At 36.2% G+C, this 16,240-nt stretch overlaps 1 protein-coding gene across 2 annotated transcripts in view; it reads right to left on the bottom strand.

The window, feature by feature from the left end:
- The window catches only part of DOPEY1 (dopey family member 1), a 109,712-nt gene that overhangs the window by 17,770 nt on the left and 75,702 nt on the right, over positions 1-16,240 (bottom strand). For both annotated transcript variants that reach the window (XM_012001193.1, XM_012001194.1), the window contains exons 20-27: positions 14,637-14,896; positions 11,357-13,346; positions 10,421-10,532; positions 10,131-10,313; positions 8,474-8,599; positions 4,970-5,104; positions 3,336-3,391; positions 1,828-1,932 (exon numbers count right to left, since the gene is read on the bottom strand). In XM_012001193.1, the coding sequence (XP_011856583.1) occupies positions 1,828-1,932; positions 3,336-3,391; positions 4,970-5,104; positions 8,474-8,599; positions 10,131-10,313; positions 10,421-10,532; positions 11,357-13,346; positions 14,637-14,896 (2,967 nt within the window). The remainder of the gene's footprint in view (positions 1-1,827; positions 1,933-3,335; positions 3,392-4,969; positions 5,105-8,473; positions 8,600-10,130; positions 10,314-10,420; positions 10,533-11,356; positions 13,347-14,636; positions 14,897-16,240) is intronic.

Raw genomic sequence — 16,240 nt, 5'->3', positions numbered from 1 at the left:
TTAGAAGATAAAATATATGCACAATTACTTCCAAACTAATATGTAAAATGAAACTAAAGAGCAACCTTCATCAACTTCTATTTTTTAATTAGGTAATTTTAGAGGATCAGTACAATGGTTGGCAAAAAGGTAAACTGACAAATTTTAAAAGGAAATTGAGTTTCTAGTATAACTGAAAATGTTCAACTTCCAACTTTTAGTTTTAACATTCAGAATATGCACATGTTGAAAAAGAGGATCCTTCATTCTGAAAGGAAGAAAAGGCATGTGAGGAAACAGTAATATATTGGAGGGGAACAGCTACAGATCATAACAAATGAACTTAATTTTTTGATGAAATTAGCCAGCAGGGTTATTTGGTGATGATTCCAACAACTGTACATCCATTCCCTCTCTGAACCTTATGACAACTCCTGTGTAGCTGGGACTACAGGCACGTGTGACCACGCCTGGCTAATTTTTAAATGTTTTGTAGAGACAGGGTCTCCCTATGTTGCCTAGGCTGGTCTCGAACTCCCAGGCTCAAGCAATCCTCTTGCTTCAGCATCCCAAAGTGCTGGAATTGCAGGCATTAGACACTGCACGTGGCTTCTTTCTTTCTTTTCATGATCGAATATCCTCAAAGAGGAATCAACACTTACTTTCCCACACTAAGCATTTGCTGTTAACACATCTGTGCTTCTACCTCTACAAACCCTCTCTCCTAAATCATCAGATCATTGGTGATTAGATAATCAGGATGCCTGTCTAGATTGTCAACAAACATAGCCTTTTATTATTCCTCACCTTCCTTAACCTCTCTGAAGGTGTTAACCATGCCCTCTTAACCTCCCTTTGGTTCTGGAACAATTAAATGCCTGGTTTTCTTCTAACTTTTTGATACTTCCCTTTCTATCTCCTTTGCTGCCCTCTTCTCCTTCTTCATCCTGTTCTATCAATCCCATCAATAGTTGAAACCATCCCCACACTTCCCACTTGAAACAGAATTCCTAGTCTAGCCTCTTTCCCCTCTGATCTAGCCTACTACTAACATGCCAATCGTGTCTCTCCTCAAAAACCTGCAACCTCTCCCAGTCCCTTTCAAGACCATATTCTTTAAAATAAAATTCAAGATCCTGCCCCATCTAGCTCCCATCTCCCTTTTTCACCCAGCCTTATTTTCCACTATACCACTGCCTGTGCCCTGCTCTATTACCAAACCAGACAATGTACTTCGCCCCAGAATACCTTTCCCCTTCCTGTTTCACAAAGGCTTTCTGTGCCCACCACCTCTATCCACTTATCAGGGATTTACTGGGGACCTATTAGGAATCAAGAATAATGGCAAGCAAAAAACTGAGACTGTCTATGACATCCCAGTACTTGCAGTCATGGGTGACTAACATTGATCAAATAATCATATAAATCATTAAGATAAAGCAGGAAACTCCAAGACACAGAGAGAAAAATTTTCCCAGCCTGTTTAGGTTTGGGGCCCAGTTCAGGTGTCCCTCCTCTATGAAGTTCCCCTTCAGCCATGCTACATCACCCCCTCCCCTTTCCATCCCACACTCTCCACCACCACAGAACAGCTACTGTTGTAACAGTTTTATGTTAGTGTACTTACATTTTGTATATGTATAAACATAGACTGTTTCGTCCTCTCACCCTGCCTCCCACTTTCTTTTTCTTAAACAGGCCTTATGTATCTAGTTTTGCATCTCAAGAATACTATGAGAAGGTAGAGAGATCACTGTCACCTAAAACATCTGTTATTAATTCTTGGCAACTAGGACAATTAACATTATCCTTTTATTTGAAATAATATATTTAAGTGAAATTGCTTACCCAAGTATAAGAAACTGCCCTGGAGCTGGAAGACTCAGTTGTATAGAGTCTTTCAGAAGTATCAACAGTGACGCCCAGCTATCCACTAAATTGGGCACTGGAATTCTGCAAGATAATACAGTTTACACAAAAGCCACAATAAACTATGGTTTTCTAATAGTTTGTGGAACATTCTCGAAATTTTTATAGACAATGATAGAACAAAATTCCTAAAAACTTCATTTTTACTAACATTAATTAGTAAAAAAATGCAATTTCTTCTTTTTTTTTAAAATAGAGATGGAATTTCACTATGTTGCCCAGGCTGGTCTCAAACTCCTGGGATCAAGCTTTAGTGTTGGGATTACGGGCGTGAACCACTGCATCTGGCCCCAGTGCAATTTTTCTTTTTCTTTTTTTTTTTTTGAGATGGAGTCTTGCTCTGTTGCCCAGGCTGGAGTGCAGTGGTGTGATCTCAGCTCACTGCAGCCTCCACCTCCCCAGTTCAAGCAATTCGCTCCTGCCTCAGCCTCCTGAGTAGCTGGGACCACAGGCGTGCACCGCCACGCCCAGCTAATTTTTGTATTTTTAGTAGAGACGGGGTTTCACCATGTTGGCCAGTATGGTCTTGATCTCCTGACTTTGTGATCCGTCCGCCTCGGCCTCCCAAAGTGCTGGGATTACAGGCGAGAGCCAACACGCCTAGCCTGCAGTTTCTTAATCTAGACATTTTTCTGTTGAAATCCCATTTGTCACATGGGATCTCAAAAGTAAAATACGACTGCAGTAATTCTCAGTTTAACTACTGATATCACAGTCACCCACTCCCTAGCCTCGTCTCCATTTCCCTCTTAGTTCTTTTTCCTTCACCTTTTAAGTCTCTACCTCATGTTATGGAAGGCTGTCAACTGAACATTAGTCTTTGACCTGTAAAACTAATGAAGACTATCTTTGTTTCAGTCTGACCTTAACCCTAACACTTCTCTGTATGTAAGTTCAGATTTTAGGTAGTCCTTGCTCTAGGTCACAACCAGTTTAAATACACTCAGTAGCCTGACCTTATAATGCTAGTCATAGAATACAAATGGAGGCTGAGTTTGGTGAATAAAATGGAATTATAAAGGAGGATGAAGAGTCAGGTTCTTGAGTAAGAAGTTATAAAACTCAAATCATAACTTCTGTTCACAGGTCAATTAAATGCAAAATGCAAAATAAGATATTTCATGTAATCATTCCTAACATTAAAAAAGCAGAATGAATTACCGTATGTTCACCTATACCAAAATAATGGATTCAGTTGCAATATGCATAGTTTCGAGTAGGTTCAGCTTTTCATTTATGTTTAAATGATTTTATCACAATTCAGTGTTTTACTATCTAGGAATCGTCAATATCCTTAGGTCTTTAGGTTTGTAGGATATACATGGCTGAGTCATTAAGATACTCATTACTTGTGTTAATATATCCATAAGTAATGTTTCTCTGTTTCTAGCAACATAGTAAGGAGAGATCAATATCAGTAATCTTACCTTTGAATATAAGCATAGAAAAACTGAAGCATGCAGACTTCCAAAGAAAGATGTTTCTATAAATAAAAGAAATCAATTTTATAGTGAAGAATGCTGCCTTTTCTTTTTCATTGTTGCAACTTCGTATCTTACTGCCAATTTTTAATTAAAAAAATTAAAAGAACAAAATAATAAATTTTTCATTAATGAGCCATGCAGCTCTCTTCCACTTAGTAGGAAAAATTCATAACACAAGAGCTATTTTAAAAGTTGAAAATAGATGGAAGGAATGGAAAGATTGTCAATTTTTCCTTCCATATATCAGAAGCTGACAGTCCACCACTCACTTTTAAATGATTCATGTACTCTGTAAGTATCAACACTATTTTAGGTAGCTTATGCTTGGTGCTATTAGAATTGAGATTTTTAATGAAATGCGTATTTAAGTCTTATTACACATATCTGTTCAGTTAGTGTAGTTCAAATTTGTGATCAATTCCTAAGAGCTTTAAATATAGCCACTAAATTAAAGATAGTGTTGACTGTAATATATAATAAAAATAAAACACCTGCCCTTGGAAATTAATGAGAGGCCGGAGAATGATATTGATGACCACTGACGTTTATCAATTTGTGCTTTTTTAGTCCCAACTATTTCCTTGAAGGTTTCCCGTTTTACCACACAAAGAAAAATCAAGTGTCTAATAGATTCAGAACTTAATAAGGGGACACAGGTTGGTGGCACAGGATGGTGGATTGGCTCTAATTTGTTTTCATATCCCTCATGTATAGCTCAATGTCTGGCACAAATAGGTACTCTAAAAACAAACTAAAAATCCTATGACAAATGCCCCAGTTTTTATTAAAAGCTTAATAAGGACACTGACTATTCACACACATCTTACTCCCTTTGGAAACTCAAGATAAAAGGAAAACATAATTCAACATTTTCAGATATATGTCATAATTCTTTAAAGGATATGATTAGGTCTATTTTGGCTTGGCTCAAAGTCTAATGTTTGTAGCTGGTAAATACTTTCTGAGAAAATACGACCTCTTGGTATTGCTTGAACAAAGAGCAGAAAAAGTAGAAAAGTCCGTAATATTCCTAATTTGTAGACTTTTATTTTTGCCTGGAGACAAAGCAATGTGTGTGCAGAGACTATGTCATTCATAGTGTGGCCCTTGCATAGCACAGTATTACACATGGTCAAGAAATGACATTGACTAGAACTAAGGTTACAGCAAAATTTGGGGAATTCACAGAGTTAAGAGATTCATTCAGAAAAGAAAGCAGTAAGGAAGCTGTGAAAAATGGCAACAACTGAGAGAAGCAAATCTTGAGCTCTGGCTTATGTTCTTTAAGTGACCAGAAAAATCTCCCCTGAGAATTTAGTCACATGGTCCCTGACTGCCTTTGAGGAACATATGAAGATATGAGCAGTTAACTGCTCTTCACTGACTACTGAATAATCAGAAAAGCAAGTCACTACAAATATTGATAATTGTTTTGATTGAAGCAGTGTGAGGGCCACATGCAACCATCTCTGCAATCTGTACTATATTGAAAGGACATTATTGTACAAAAAAAAATCTTACCAGCATAATTTCTGAAACAGAATTGTAAACACATGTGAAGAAGAGTTTTTTCTTACCTTGTCCTTGGCTATGGCTGGTGGCTGCTTTAAAACTTCTTTTACAGTCTGGATAACAGTTTCTGCTCTCATGACACTGATTGAACGAACCAATTCCACTAATAAAAGCTGTTCTTCACTGGCTGCAGGAATGACCTAGGTAATAAATCATTGTATTTATGTATGTATGTGTGTATATAAGTCTTTTGGGGGAAGTTACAGAATTAAGAGAGTATTTTATGACCTCTTCTTTTTTTAGATTTTATAGAGATGAGGTCTTGCTATTTTGCTCAGCCTTGTCTCAAACTCCTGTGCTCAAAGTGATCCTGGTGCCTTGGCCCCCCAAAGTGCTAGGATTACAGGCATGAGCCACCGCACACAGCCCTGGCCTCTATTTAAGTCCCTTTATTAAAGACCTCTTCAAGTCCCTTGACTACTGTAGGCAAATTTTACTTTTATTTTTTTTTTATATATATATTTTTTTGTTTTTTGAGATGGGGTTTTGCTCTGTCTCCAAGGCGGGCGTGCAGTGGCTCAATTACAGTTTACTGCAGCCTCAACCTCATAGGTTTAAGCGATCCTCTTGCTTCAGCCTCCTGAGTAGCTGAGACCACAGGCATGCCACTATGCCCAGATAATTTTTTAATTTTTTGTGGAGACAGGGTCTCCCTATGTTGCTCAGGGTCAAAATTTATTTTTTTCTAATCAATACATGTTCATCACCTCAAAAAATAAAACAGAACAATAAGCTTTATAAAAAAAAATGGTATTGTCCTATATCTCTTCCCATGCCCCAAAGCAACCATGCTCAACTCCTTAAGTTCTTTTCCATTTTGTCTAAATAACATACAGTACTATTTTTCCTATTTCCTGATTTTTTTTTACACATTATCTATTCATTATTTTGGAAGACAAAGATGTAGCTCTCTCTTACACTTTTCTACCTATCCTGCCAACACTGTTGTACCGCATTTTTATTTAAATCCATATCTAATGTTCACATGATTATTTGTGGTTGCACTGTGTATTGTACTAGCATTGTATTTGTTTTATGGTACAACTTTTTGTTTTTCCTGGAGCTAATTGCTTTGTTTGCTTCATTTTCTCTGCACCTATTAAAAATTCATCCCTAAATACTTCAACTGTAAATCTCTAATTACATACTCAAATACTTCAGGTAATTAATTTGTATCTTTTCCTCCCTCTCTTTTTTCCTTGAGACATTTCTGTTAGATGTCTTTTTATTCTACCCTGGGTTGATACTCTCTAGGTTTGCTACACGGTGTCATCTTGATATCTCTCCTGTTACCATTATCTCAGAGATTCCCCTTGCTGTCTCTTTTGTGTTGGAACCCCTGTTTCTTGGATCTCCCGTCTTCTTCATTCTTGGTTTATTCCTCCTCTGGTGGACTTACATCTTCCAGTAGCCGCGAAAAAGTGAACTGATAGCAATTTTCCTTGCTGTTGTTGTTGTTGTTGAGACATTGCATAGCTGAAAATGTTCTGAGTGACAGTTTGGCTAGAGATAGAATTATGGATTGAAACTACCTCCCCATCAAAATTCCCAGTGTTGCTGTTAACAAATCTCATCTTTATTCTTTTGAATGTGACCAGTATTCTTTCTTCAGAAGATTTTAGGATCTCTTCTTTATCTCCAGTGTTCTGAAATTACATGCTAATCTTTGTGCAGATCTCTTTTCACAGTGCGACGCACAATCTGGAAACGTATTTATTTCATTCCTGAGGAATTTTATTATATTATTTCTTTGTATTTTTCTCCTCTTGTTTTTACATTCTGCAGAAAGATACTGGGTCTCTAGTATCACTTCTCTAATATTCTTATCTCTTTTCTCCTGTTTTCCATATCTTTAAATTTGTATTCCATTTCTGGTATTTATCCACTTTCTGTTCCAACCCTCCTAAAAATATTGCTTTGTTTCTGCTGTAGTATTTTTAATATCCATGAAAAATTTTAATTTTTGGAATGGTCTTTCCTATACTCTCCCTTTCTACCTCATGGTCTCACCCACTGAAGGACATTATTATTATTTACATTTTCTTCTGTTATCTGCATTGTTTGACTTTTAAAAATCTAGCTGTTTCAGTCTGTCTATCACATTAGACACTTTATGTGACTGATAATCCTTGGCTCTCTATTTAAATATGAGGAATAATAATATAGCTAATATTTACACAGTGATTAAGTGCTAGGCATTGCTCTATGTGAATTACATATTATCAGCTATAATATACCTGATAATCCTCCTGCCTCAGCCTCATGAGTAGCTAGGTCTGCAGGCACATGCCACCACACTTCACTATTTTTATATTTTGTAGAGACAGGGTCTCATGAGGTCTTGAATTCTTGGCCTCAAGCAATCCTCCCACCTTGGTCTCCCAAAGTGCTAGGACTGTAGCTATGAGCCACTGTGCCTGGCTTCAACATGCCATGTTAAATCAAGTGTTCTTTACTGCTTCTAAGTAGTACAGGATTTAAATTTTCAATGTGAGTGCTATCTACTACTGAATCTTCACATGCAAATAATGTAATATGGTGTGAATGTTTATTTTGATTACTTTAAAAATGTAAAAGCACAAAAATAAATCAGGAATTGTTAGGTGGAAAAAAATCATATTTTTTATATAAATGTAAGTTATACAATAGCCTTACTATTCTAATGTACCGTGATTCGTTTTCAATATAGAGCATTTCTCTTGAGTTTTGAAACTCAGAAAGCAACAAAATTCACATACATAACTCAGCTAAGACCAACGGCAAAGTGAGACCTCATCTCTATGAAAAAAAGTAGAAAAAAAAAATTTGTAAATTATATTTAGAAACAAGAACTCTTTGAATTATCATATCATAATAAACTACAGTCAAGATGAAAATTTTTCTCCATATCCTTGCTTTGGACCCTAAATGACTAGCACTTAAAAAATATACCGTACCATATTACCATTTCTATTTAGTTTTAATATCATACTAATTTCCTTTCATTTCCACATAATATCTTTTATATTTGACCTCAAATTTTACTTTTATCTTTATTTACTTATTTTTTGAGACAGGGTCTCACTTTGTTGCCCAGGCTGGAGTGCAGTGGCGTGATCTCGGCTCACCACAACTTCCGCCTTCTGGGTTTCAGCGATTCTCCTGCCTCAGCCTTCCAAGTAGCTGGGACTACAGGCGTGTGCCACCATGCCCAGCTAATTTTTGTATTTTTAGTAGAGATGGGGTTTCACTGTGTTGGTCAGGCTGGTCTGGATCTCCTGACCTCATGATCTGCCTGCCTCAGCCTCCCAAAGTGCTGGGATTACAGGTGTGAGCCACTGCACCTAGCCTTGACCTCAAATTTTAATCAATACTTAAAGAAATTAAGGCAACAATTTATCTAAACCTGTCAACAAACTTTTGCTTTACACTCCAATCTACCCCGGCACCACTGCAATATATGGAGAAGTGAAAATTAGCATGTACTCACCAAATGCAAAACAAAAAGTGCCAAATGTCTAAATACATACCTTGGTCCTGGTGGTGGTTTTATTCTGTCTTCTTTCATTCCACACAAATGCAATGGCAGCCATAAAGTGAACACCATGATTCATTGAAATGGGGCCCAACAATTCAAGAATCTGTTGTCTCAAGTTCTAAAACAGTTTGAAGCAAATGAAAGTGAAATTAAAAAAAATGAAAACATTTACAACTAGACTGCATTTTTTGGTTTCTTTGAAATAATATAGTACTTACAGGTTTTACTATATAAATAACACTAGAGGAAACTTTAATAACATTAAGGGCTACAACATGACTATAATTCTGAAAGAAAAACAAATCCTATAAAATGACGGCTACCAATCAGCCAAATGCAAGTCTATTCACTGTGAAAAGATACTAGAAAAACACAACACATAAAATTCGACTTAGCAGGTTTGACATAGAGTCCTTTAAAAAAAGGTGAGGGATTCTATAATTATAAAACAACTTCTGTTTTATTTAAATAAAACAAAACATAAAAAGTATAGCTTAATCCAAGCATCAAAACTTAGATCAAATGTTCTAATGGTTCCCACCCTTATCCTTCTCCCAATTCCCTATGTGTTCCCTTGGATCCCGGATCCAGGTGGTCTGGTCTAGGAGTAAAATTAGGTTATTGAAGGATGTCAATTTGACAACTTGACATGGCACAGCATTTGGAAAATATCAAGCAAGGAAGAAAAAAATTAAAAATCAATAATTAATCCCATCATCCTGAGATAATTACTGATAAAATGCAAACTTTATTCCTTTTTCTACAGATAACATTTTTAATATAACTGAAAATACGGTATTTGTTCAATTATGTAACATCCCCGGTTTCACTGAGCTTTTGAGCCCTTCTCCATCCAATAAGAATTCTTCAAAACCATGAATATTAGTGGCTATGTAATGAAACACTGAAAGGATAATTTAAACATTCCCTAATTCATTGTTTAGGATCTCTCTTTTTTCTGCCATTAAATAATACTATAATGAACGCTTTGTATATACATCTTTGTATAATTTCAATTACCTTAGAATTCACTCCTAAAGTAGATTACTAGGTCAAAGACTATGAAATCTTTAAAGCTGTCTGTACATATTGCTAAATTGTTTTCTAGGAGGGCTTTGCATATTAAAATCTCAATTTAAAATGCCCTAAAAAAAGGAACAAAGTTCTAACATGTATGAATGAACCTTAAAAATATGTCACGTGAAAGAAGCCAGACACAAAAGACCAAATATTATCATTCCCTTTATATGAACTTTTTCAGAAAAAGCAAATCAATATATGGAGAGAATAGATTAGTGGTTGATTGGGATCAGGGATGGGAACAGGGAGTGAGTGCAAATGGCCAGGAAGAATCTTGGTGGTAAAGGACATATTCAAAAATTGGACTGGTAAAGGATATATTCAAAAATTTACAAAGTTGTGAACTTTGTAAATTTACTAAAAAAATTACTGAATTTTATACCTAAAAATGGGCAAATTCTGTGACATGTCAGCCATAGCCCAGGAAAACTGTTAAAAATTATTTGATAATTAATCTATGCAGGGTCCTGTAAATACTACACAAATTATTCACATATTCTGAATATAATCTTTGGGAAGGTCCTCAAACAGACTTCTGAGCTCTACAGATTAAATATGAATTGTCTAACCTTTGTAGCTCCAAGATTAATAGTGGTAACAGATGCGGATGCAGCAATAATCATCTTTTCTGAAGAATCGGCTTGATGCAGTATGCTCCAAAGCAGTGTCACAGAGGACATGATCATATGAAGGATTGAGAGGATTCCACTGCGTGCTTCAAACAAGTGTTTCTGGTCTACATTGACCAAAAGCTATTAACAGTTGGGGAAAAAACCTCATTACTTACTGAGATTTACAAATGGAAATATATTAGACCTCATAGTCTTTCAAAAGAAGTCAAATATTTATGCAGTCTTACTTGGTGATACTGTGTAGTTGGATCCAACAAACAGTAATGGATAATGGCTGTAATCCCTTCCAAAAGAGTAAGAATCATATCTGGTGGAATAACTGATGCCATCCACAGAGGCCTGAAATAAAATGCATTCATTTAAACACAAGTTTTATGATAGTATAGTTCATATTTTATCACTAGGAAATACAATGTGTCAAGTACATAGAAAATGTGCAATAAATACTAGATTAATAAATGGCTAAAAGAATAAATCAGAGTCTTTTATTTCCTAATCTATAAAATAAGTGAGTTGGACTAAATATACTAGAGTTCCTCTTGGCTAAAGAATTCTATACAAAATAAACACATGATGGCCAGTGAATCTCTAGCCACTGAGGAATGGCAAGCATATTAATATTAAACAACAAAGGCAGTTTTCTTATTATTTTACATGTGGAAACTAAGGTTATTCTGAAAAATGAGATAGTCTACTGGAACTAATTTTTCAGACTTCATTTTGAGCATGGGGACTCAGATTGAATTTGCCACTAAACCATGAAAATCCAAAACAAAAAACAAAATTGGATGGAAAAGATTTGTAAATTTAAATTATTTTCAGTCTAAAACTGATTTGCACTTAGATAAAGCAGACAAAACCCGGGAAACCCTTTCCTAAGCTTCCTATTAGTTTTGCCAGCTCAGGCAAGAAGAACATTGAAATTAATTTCAGTCCTTGGAAGAAAATAAGCCTGTTTAAATATTCCTTCCCTTTTCCATTCTAGATTCTTTTATTGATACTCTTCCTCGAGCCACATTTTTTTTTGTGGAAAATAATATACTATTTGTAACCTACCAAAAACCACTAATTTATTTATTCAAGTTGTGACCAACTTTCCAGACATTAAGCAGTCATTTATTTAAAAAATTTCAGTACCAATAAAGTTAAAAGTCACCTCTTACCTACTGTCAGATAATCCTGTTTCGTATTTGTACTGCTGAATTAGATTATCTAGATTTCTGCACAGTTGTAGTGTCACAGAAACAACTACTCTCTGTAGAACTTTTCCCATGTAAGGCAGAGTAGATGTGATTAAACCGATCCATTGTGGGTGCATCTTACATGCACAGTGCTGATGCAAAGCTCGTATCACTGCACAGAGGAACATGCCTTGACACGTGATTGGCTGAGCATGCAAATACTGAAGAGAAGTCATGGGTTGATGGGGACTGATGTGTTCCAAGTCAGATATACCAAAATCAAAACCTGTTTCATTCTCTTCAGGAATAGTCATTACTCTGTGTTCTAGAACAATCAGCCTCTGAAGCACTTTAAGAAGTTGTGACTGCAACGTGCTGCCATTGTCAAATTCATCCTCTGAAAAATTAATAAGGCTGTCCTCTGAGAAACCTTCTTCCACAGCAACCATGTTCTTACCTGCCATTTTTTCACTATGCCATTTCTGAGCACTAAAGATAGATGACAGCAAACAATGAAGAATCACTTTCTGAACTTTGCACTTAGATAACATATCAGAAATAAAACTAGGGAAACCCTTCGCTGAGCTTTCTATTACTTTTGCCAGCTCAGTGAAAAGTAGTGTCAGAATTTCTATGCTCATCATCTGCATGTTTCGATTGCCTATTAAATCTTGTGCAGTAACTTTGACATGGGTTGGGTAATGGCTACGCATGTAATATAGGCAGAGAGAAATAAGAATTTCTATGTACATAGAACTCCGGAAGTTATGATTTGAGTCCACTGGAATGTGACTATAAAAATCTTTGCCCATAACAGAAATCCGGTGTCTGGCCAATAGATTCTGAAGGAGAGACAACTGAGGAGTATATGCATTATTTACACTAGTAGTTGAAATGGCATTTACAAAAGCTATAGGGTTAGTTTTCAAGATGGCTTTGATGGCAGAGAAAGCATACAAAGTCCTGGATGAATCATACAACTGGAGATACAGGAGCACATGTTGATAGAGAGGATGAATGTTGAAACTGGGAGATTTCCGAGATCCTGGAGAACCCATGTCACTTTCAATTTCAGAAATGTCTCCCTCTCCACAGCTATACCAGTTCTCTAAATCCAGACCATCACTAAAGAATACACTGGTTTGTTTGAGTTTTTCATTGGAAGATTTTTTCTTGTCATCATCCTTTTTTCTGGCAAGTTTTACTTTAGGTTTTGCTCCTGGTTGTTTACCTGACTCCTTAACTATTGTTTCCTTCTCCGAAACTTTTTCTGATAATTTTTCTTTGAAGCTGAATTGAATACTACTGTGACTCCTTTGTCTAGATTTGGTTTCTATGGAAGCAAAAGAAGAGTCATGAAGAGTGTGTGTGGTTCCTGAAATACAAGGTGAGGAGCTATTCCTGGATATTCCATTTGCCACACACTCATGGCCTCTCTCTGCAGACACAGACAGAAACTGAGAACTTTCATTACTCAGCAAAACATTCTGACTCTGTTGAATAGAGTCATCTTTAATTTTAATTGTCTCTTCCTCTGGATCTGTATCACTGCACTTTGGGGGCATAGCTTCAATTTCTAATTGAGATGTAACTGATGCAGATTCCACTTCGAGGCCACTTACAACTTTACATATCAGGTCAAACACTACCTGCTGAACATCATCATCTGGGGAGCTTTCCTTTAGCATTTGAGAATCCTCTTGGGCATTCACGGTTTCAGGATCAACTTCGTAACTCAAGTTGTCCCCTGCAGAGGACTGTGAACATCCCGAATCAGAACTCTGAAGTATTTCTATCTGTTGGTCTGGAAGATCAAAATCAGACACAACCATTGGAATTGTCTCACTGCTGGTACTTAGGAGGGAAAGTCTGTCACTTAATGGATTCACAGTGAGACTAAAGTTCTCTATTTCATCCATGGTAAGTGGCTTTTCACCATTTCCCTTCGATGTGATGAGTTGTACTTGGCTCACTGATACATGAGAAAAACAGTAAAAGAAGAAAAATGCAAAATGCATTAAAATAATTGAAATGTAGACTGATCAAAATTTTTAATCATTAGTGTCATCATCTACTTATATTTTCCTACTAAAATTACATTTTATTTTATTGCAGGTGAAAATTTTGTTTTATTTTTCCTCCCTAATACCTCACTTTAGTTATGCTGTTTCTAAACTCTCTAAAGAGTTTAAAATTAGCAGCAAACCACAAATATATAATTAATTTCTGTATTTCTTAGGTGGCATACATTAATGACGTTCTTCTTTTAGAAAAGGTGGAAGGCTTAGTGACATACAAAATAGTACATACCAAATGCTAGCAAATTTAGGGAAAGAATCATGATACCATTGATGAGATCTGGCACTGATCTCAGAGAGGAGGTGAGAATTCAGCAGAGTTAGATAAAGCATTAACAGAAAGACACTCTGGCAATAAGCAGGGTCATACAAATTCTTACAAGATTCAGAAGAAGCAGTGGAAAAGAAGCCAGAGAGAGGAACCAAGACTCTGTAGAAACGCACTAGAGATGAAGCAGGAATATGACAGTTTGGTTTCAGCTTCATCACTTACTAGCCATGAGACTTTGAGAAAGCCATAGTCTTCCAGGCATCAGCAACCTGCTCTGTAAAATGATCTTTTCATTACAGACCCCACAGGGTTTGTCAAGAGACAAATGACATATGTGAGAGTCTTTTGTCCCTTAAATAAAATAAGGGGACATTATCACTGTATAGAAGGCATCACTCAACAGTTTATAAAGTATGGACTTTGTAGTAATATAGTAACAGTGAATATTTAGGCATGTCACAAACATGTCTACATCTGATGGTCATAATAAAACCTTGAAAGTTGGGCATTATTCTTCTCCTAAAAGATGAGGAAAATGACTCATGAAATACAAAATGTGTATTACAGGTTTACTATAAATTCCCAATGAAGTACCTACAGAGCCTGTAGGACCAGAATTGCTAACTAAGCTCTAAAGATATTTCCATCAAAACTGAAGAATGTCTCTAACCAGAGCTGTGCCTGATTTCCTGCCCTGAAAAAGTCAACTGAGTGACCCACATCCTCTACAATGGTCATTGACACAGTACATTCTGACATGGTCCACACAGCATTGCTAGTGCATGAGGAGGGGAGAAAATAAGCCCATGGAGAAAATCTCACATGCAGTTCTTCCACCAATTACTGTTATATTCACTTATCACTTTATTTTGATAATTCTAAATAAAGCTGTCTACTTCTATGTGATATTCACCATTGCTGCAGGCAAAATTTTGCATGAAATGCTTGTCATTGTCCTCTCCTGGATAACAGGGAGCCTTATTCCAATAACGTTCTGCTTGTACACGCTGTACTGAAACCCTCTGAGTTTTTGGATGAAGCAGGAGCAATAACAATGGTTCCAAAACTCGTGCAATATCATGTCTTTGTAGGACTTGGTTCAGCCAGGCTTGTCCCACAGAGCTAGTAGAACCATCGAGACTGTTAAGGCTATCTAACATGATGAACAGTGACCTAAAATAAACACAAATAATTAAAATAAAGAACCAAACATCTACCTTGTCACACTCTTTTATAAAATCAATAAATTGGGTTTCTTACTTTGAATTAACTATTTTGAAGTAGTCATACTTCAGGATAAATTTTGATCATAGCATTTTAATAATCTTAATCCCAATAGTCTCAGTAGGCATAAGAAAGGAAAAAAAACTTTTGCCCTTCTAAAAATATACTTATGCTTTGAAATTTCACAAGCATACATTACTAAGATTAATACTGAAGAATTGAAAAAAAAATGATTAGTCTTGTTTTAGGAACATTTTCCTGTTCATATTATCAAGCACTGAGCCTTCAGCAAGTCAGCATTACTCCATGTTGATCCATGTTCCTCTGCTCACACTATCCCTGTGAGTCAAAGCTATGTGCTTAATTCAAGGAAAAATCTGTGAATGGTATGAAAGTGTGCTTTGGAATCAGAAAAACCCAAGACTCAAATCTTTTGTGTGGTGTTGGGCAAGTAACAACTTTTCCTGACCTCTATTCCCTCACTTGTAAAATTAGGAAAGATAGTTGTCAAATAAGAGATGATTATTTATAAAGTAAAGGTTCAATATATTCAATACACTGTAGGGGTTCCATATATGGTTCAGTATCAGATCACTTAAAAATGGTAATGCTAGTTGAAAAGCACCAGCCGAAATAACGTTCAGTAGAGGACAATTCTGATCCTGAGCTGAGCTTGAACACAGATTCATGGCCACCACTATGAGACCGGCTGGTGAGACTACCTTATGACAATATGTGAATCCACCTAAAAATGGCAGCTCCTTGGAATTTAATGCAGATCTGATATCTGAAGTCACCTATGTAGTCCAGACAAAAACCAAAACCACTCTCAGGCAGCTACAAGTTCTCTGGATTCATGGAAATAATTTGTTAGTGTTTTCGGCTATAGATTTTAACAAATCTAGTTTAGGCAGAAGATTGAAAATAATTGCTTGAGAAACACATAATCTACTATTTATATGCAGTTTCACTAAATGTGAATATAGACTCAAGAAAGCTGTATCCATTGCTCTATCACTAGCATTATCATTCTAAGTAATGCACCTAGAATGGTGCCTGACACCTCGTAGGAATGTGATAAATAGTTGTCCAAGGAAGGGAAGGGAAACCAGGTACTCCAAAACCAGAAAGTAAATATCTGGTGGATGAGTAAAAATGCCATGCATTTTAATACAGTTTATGGTTTTCAAAATAATAAATTCTCTTTATAAAATTTATAAATTGCTATCTCCTACATTTGCCAAGCTAGACAGTAGACTCAAGGAAAGAGGCAACATTAAGATATCTTACTGT

This window comes from Mandrillus leucophaeus, unplaced genomic scaffold (assembly GCF_000951045.1).
Source record: "Mandrillus leucophaeus isolate KB7577 unplaced genomic scaffold, Mleu.le_1.0 Scaffold652, whole genome shotgun sequence".
Lineage (NCBI taxonomy): Eukaryota > Metazoa > Chordata > Mammalia > Primates > Cercopithecidae > Mandrillus > Mandrillus leucophaeus.
The sequence above is the reverse complement of the archived record's forward strand: the minus strand, read 5'-3'. Positions and strand labels throughout refer to the sequence as shown.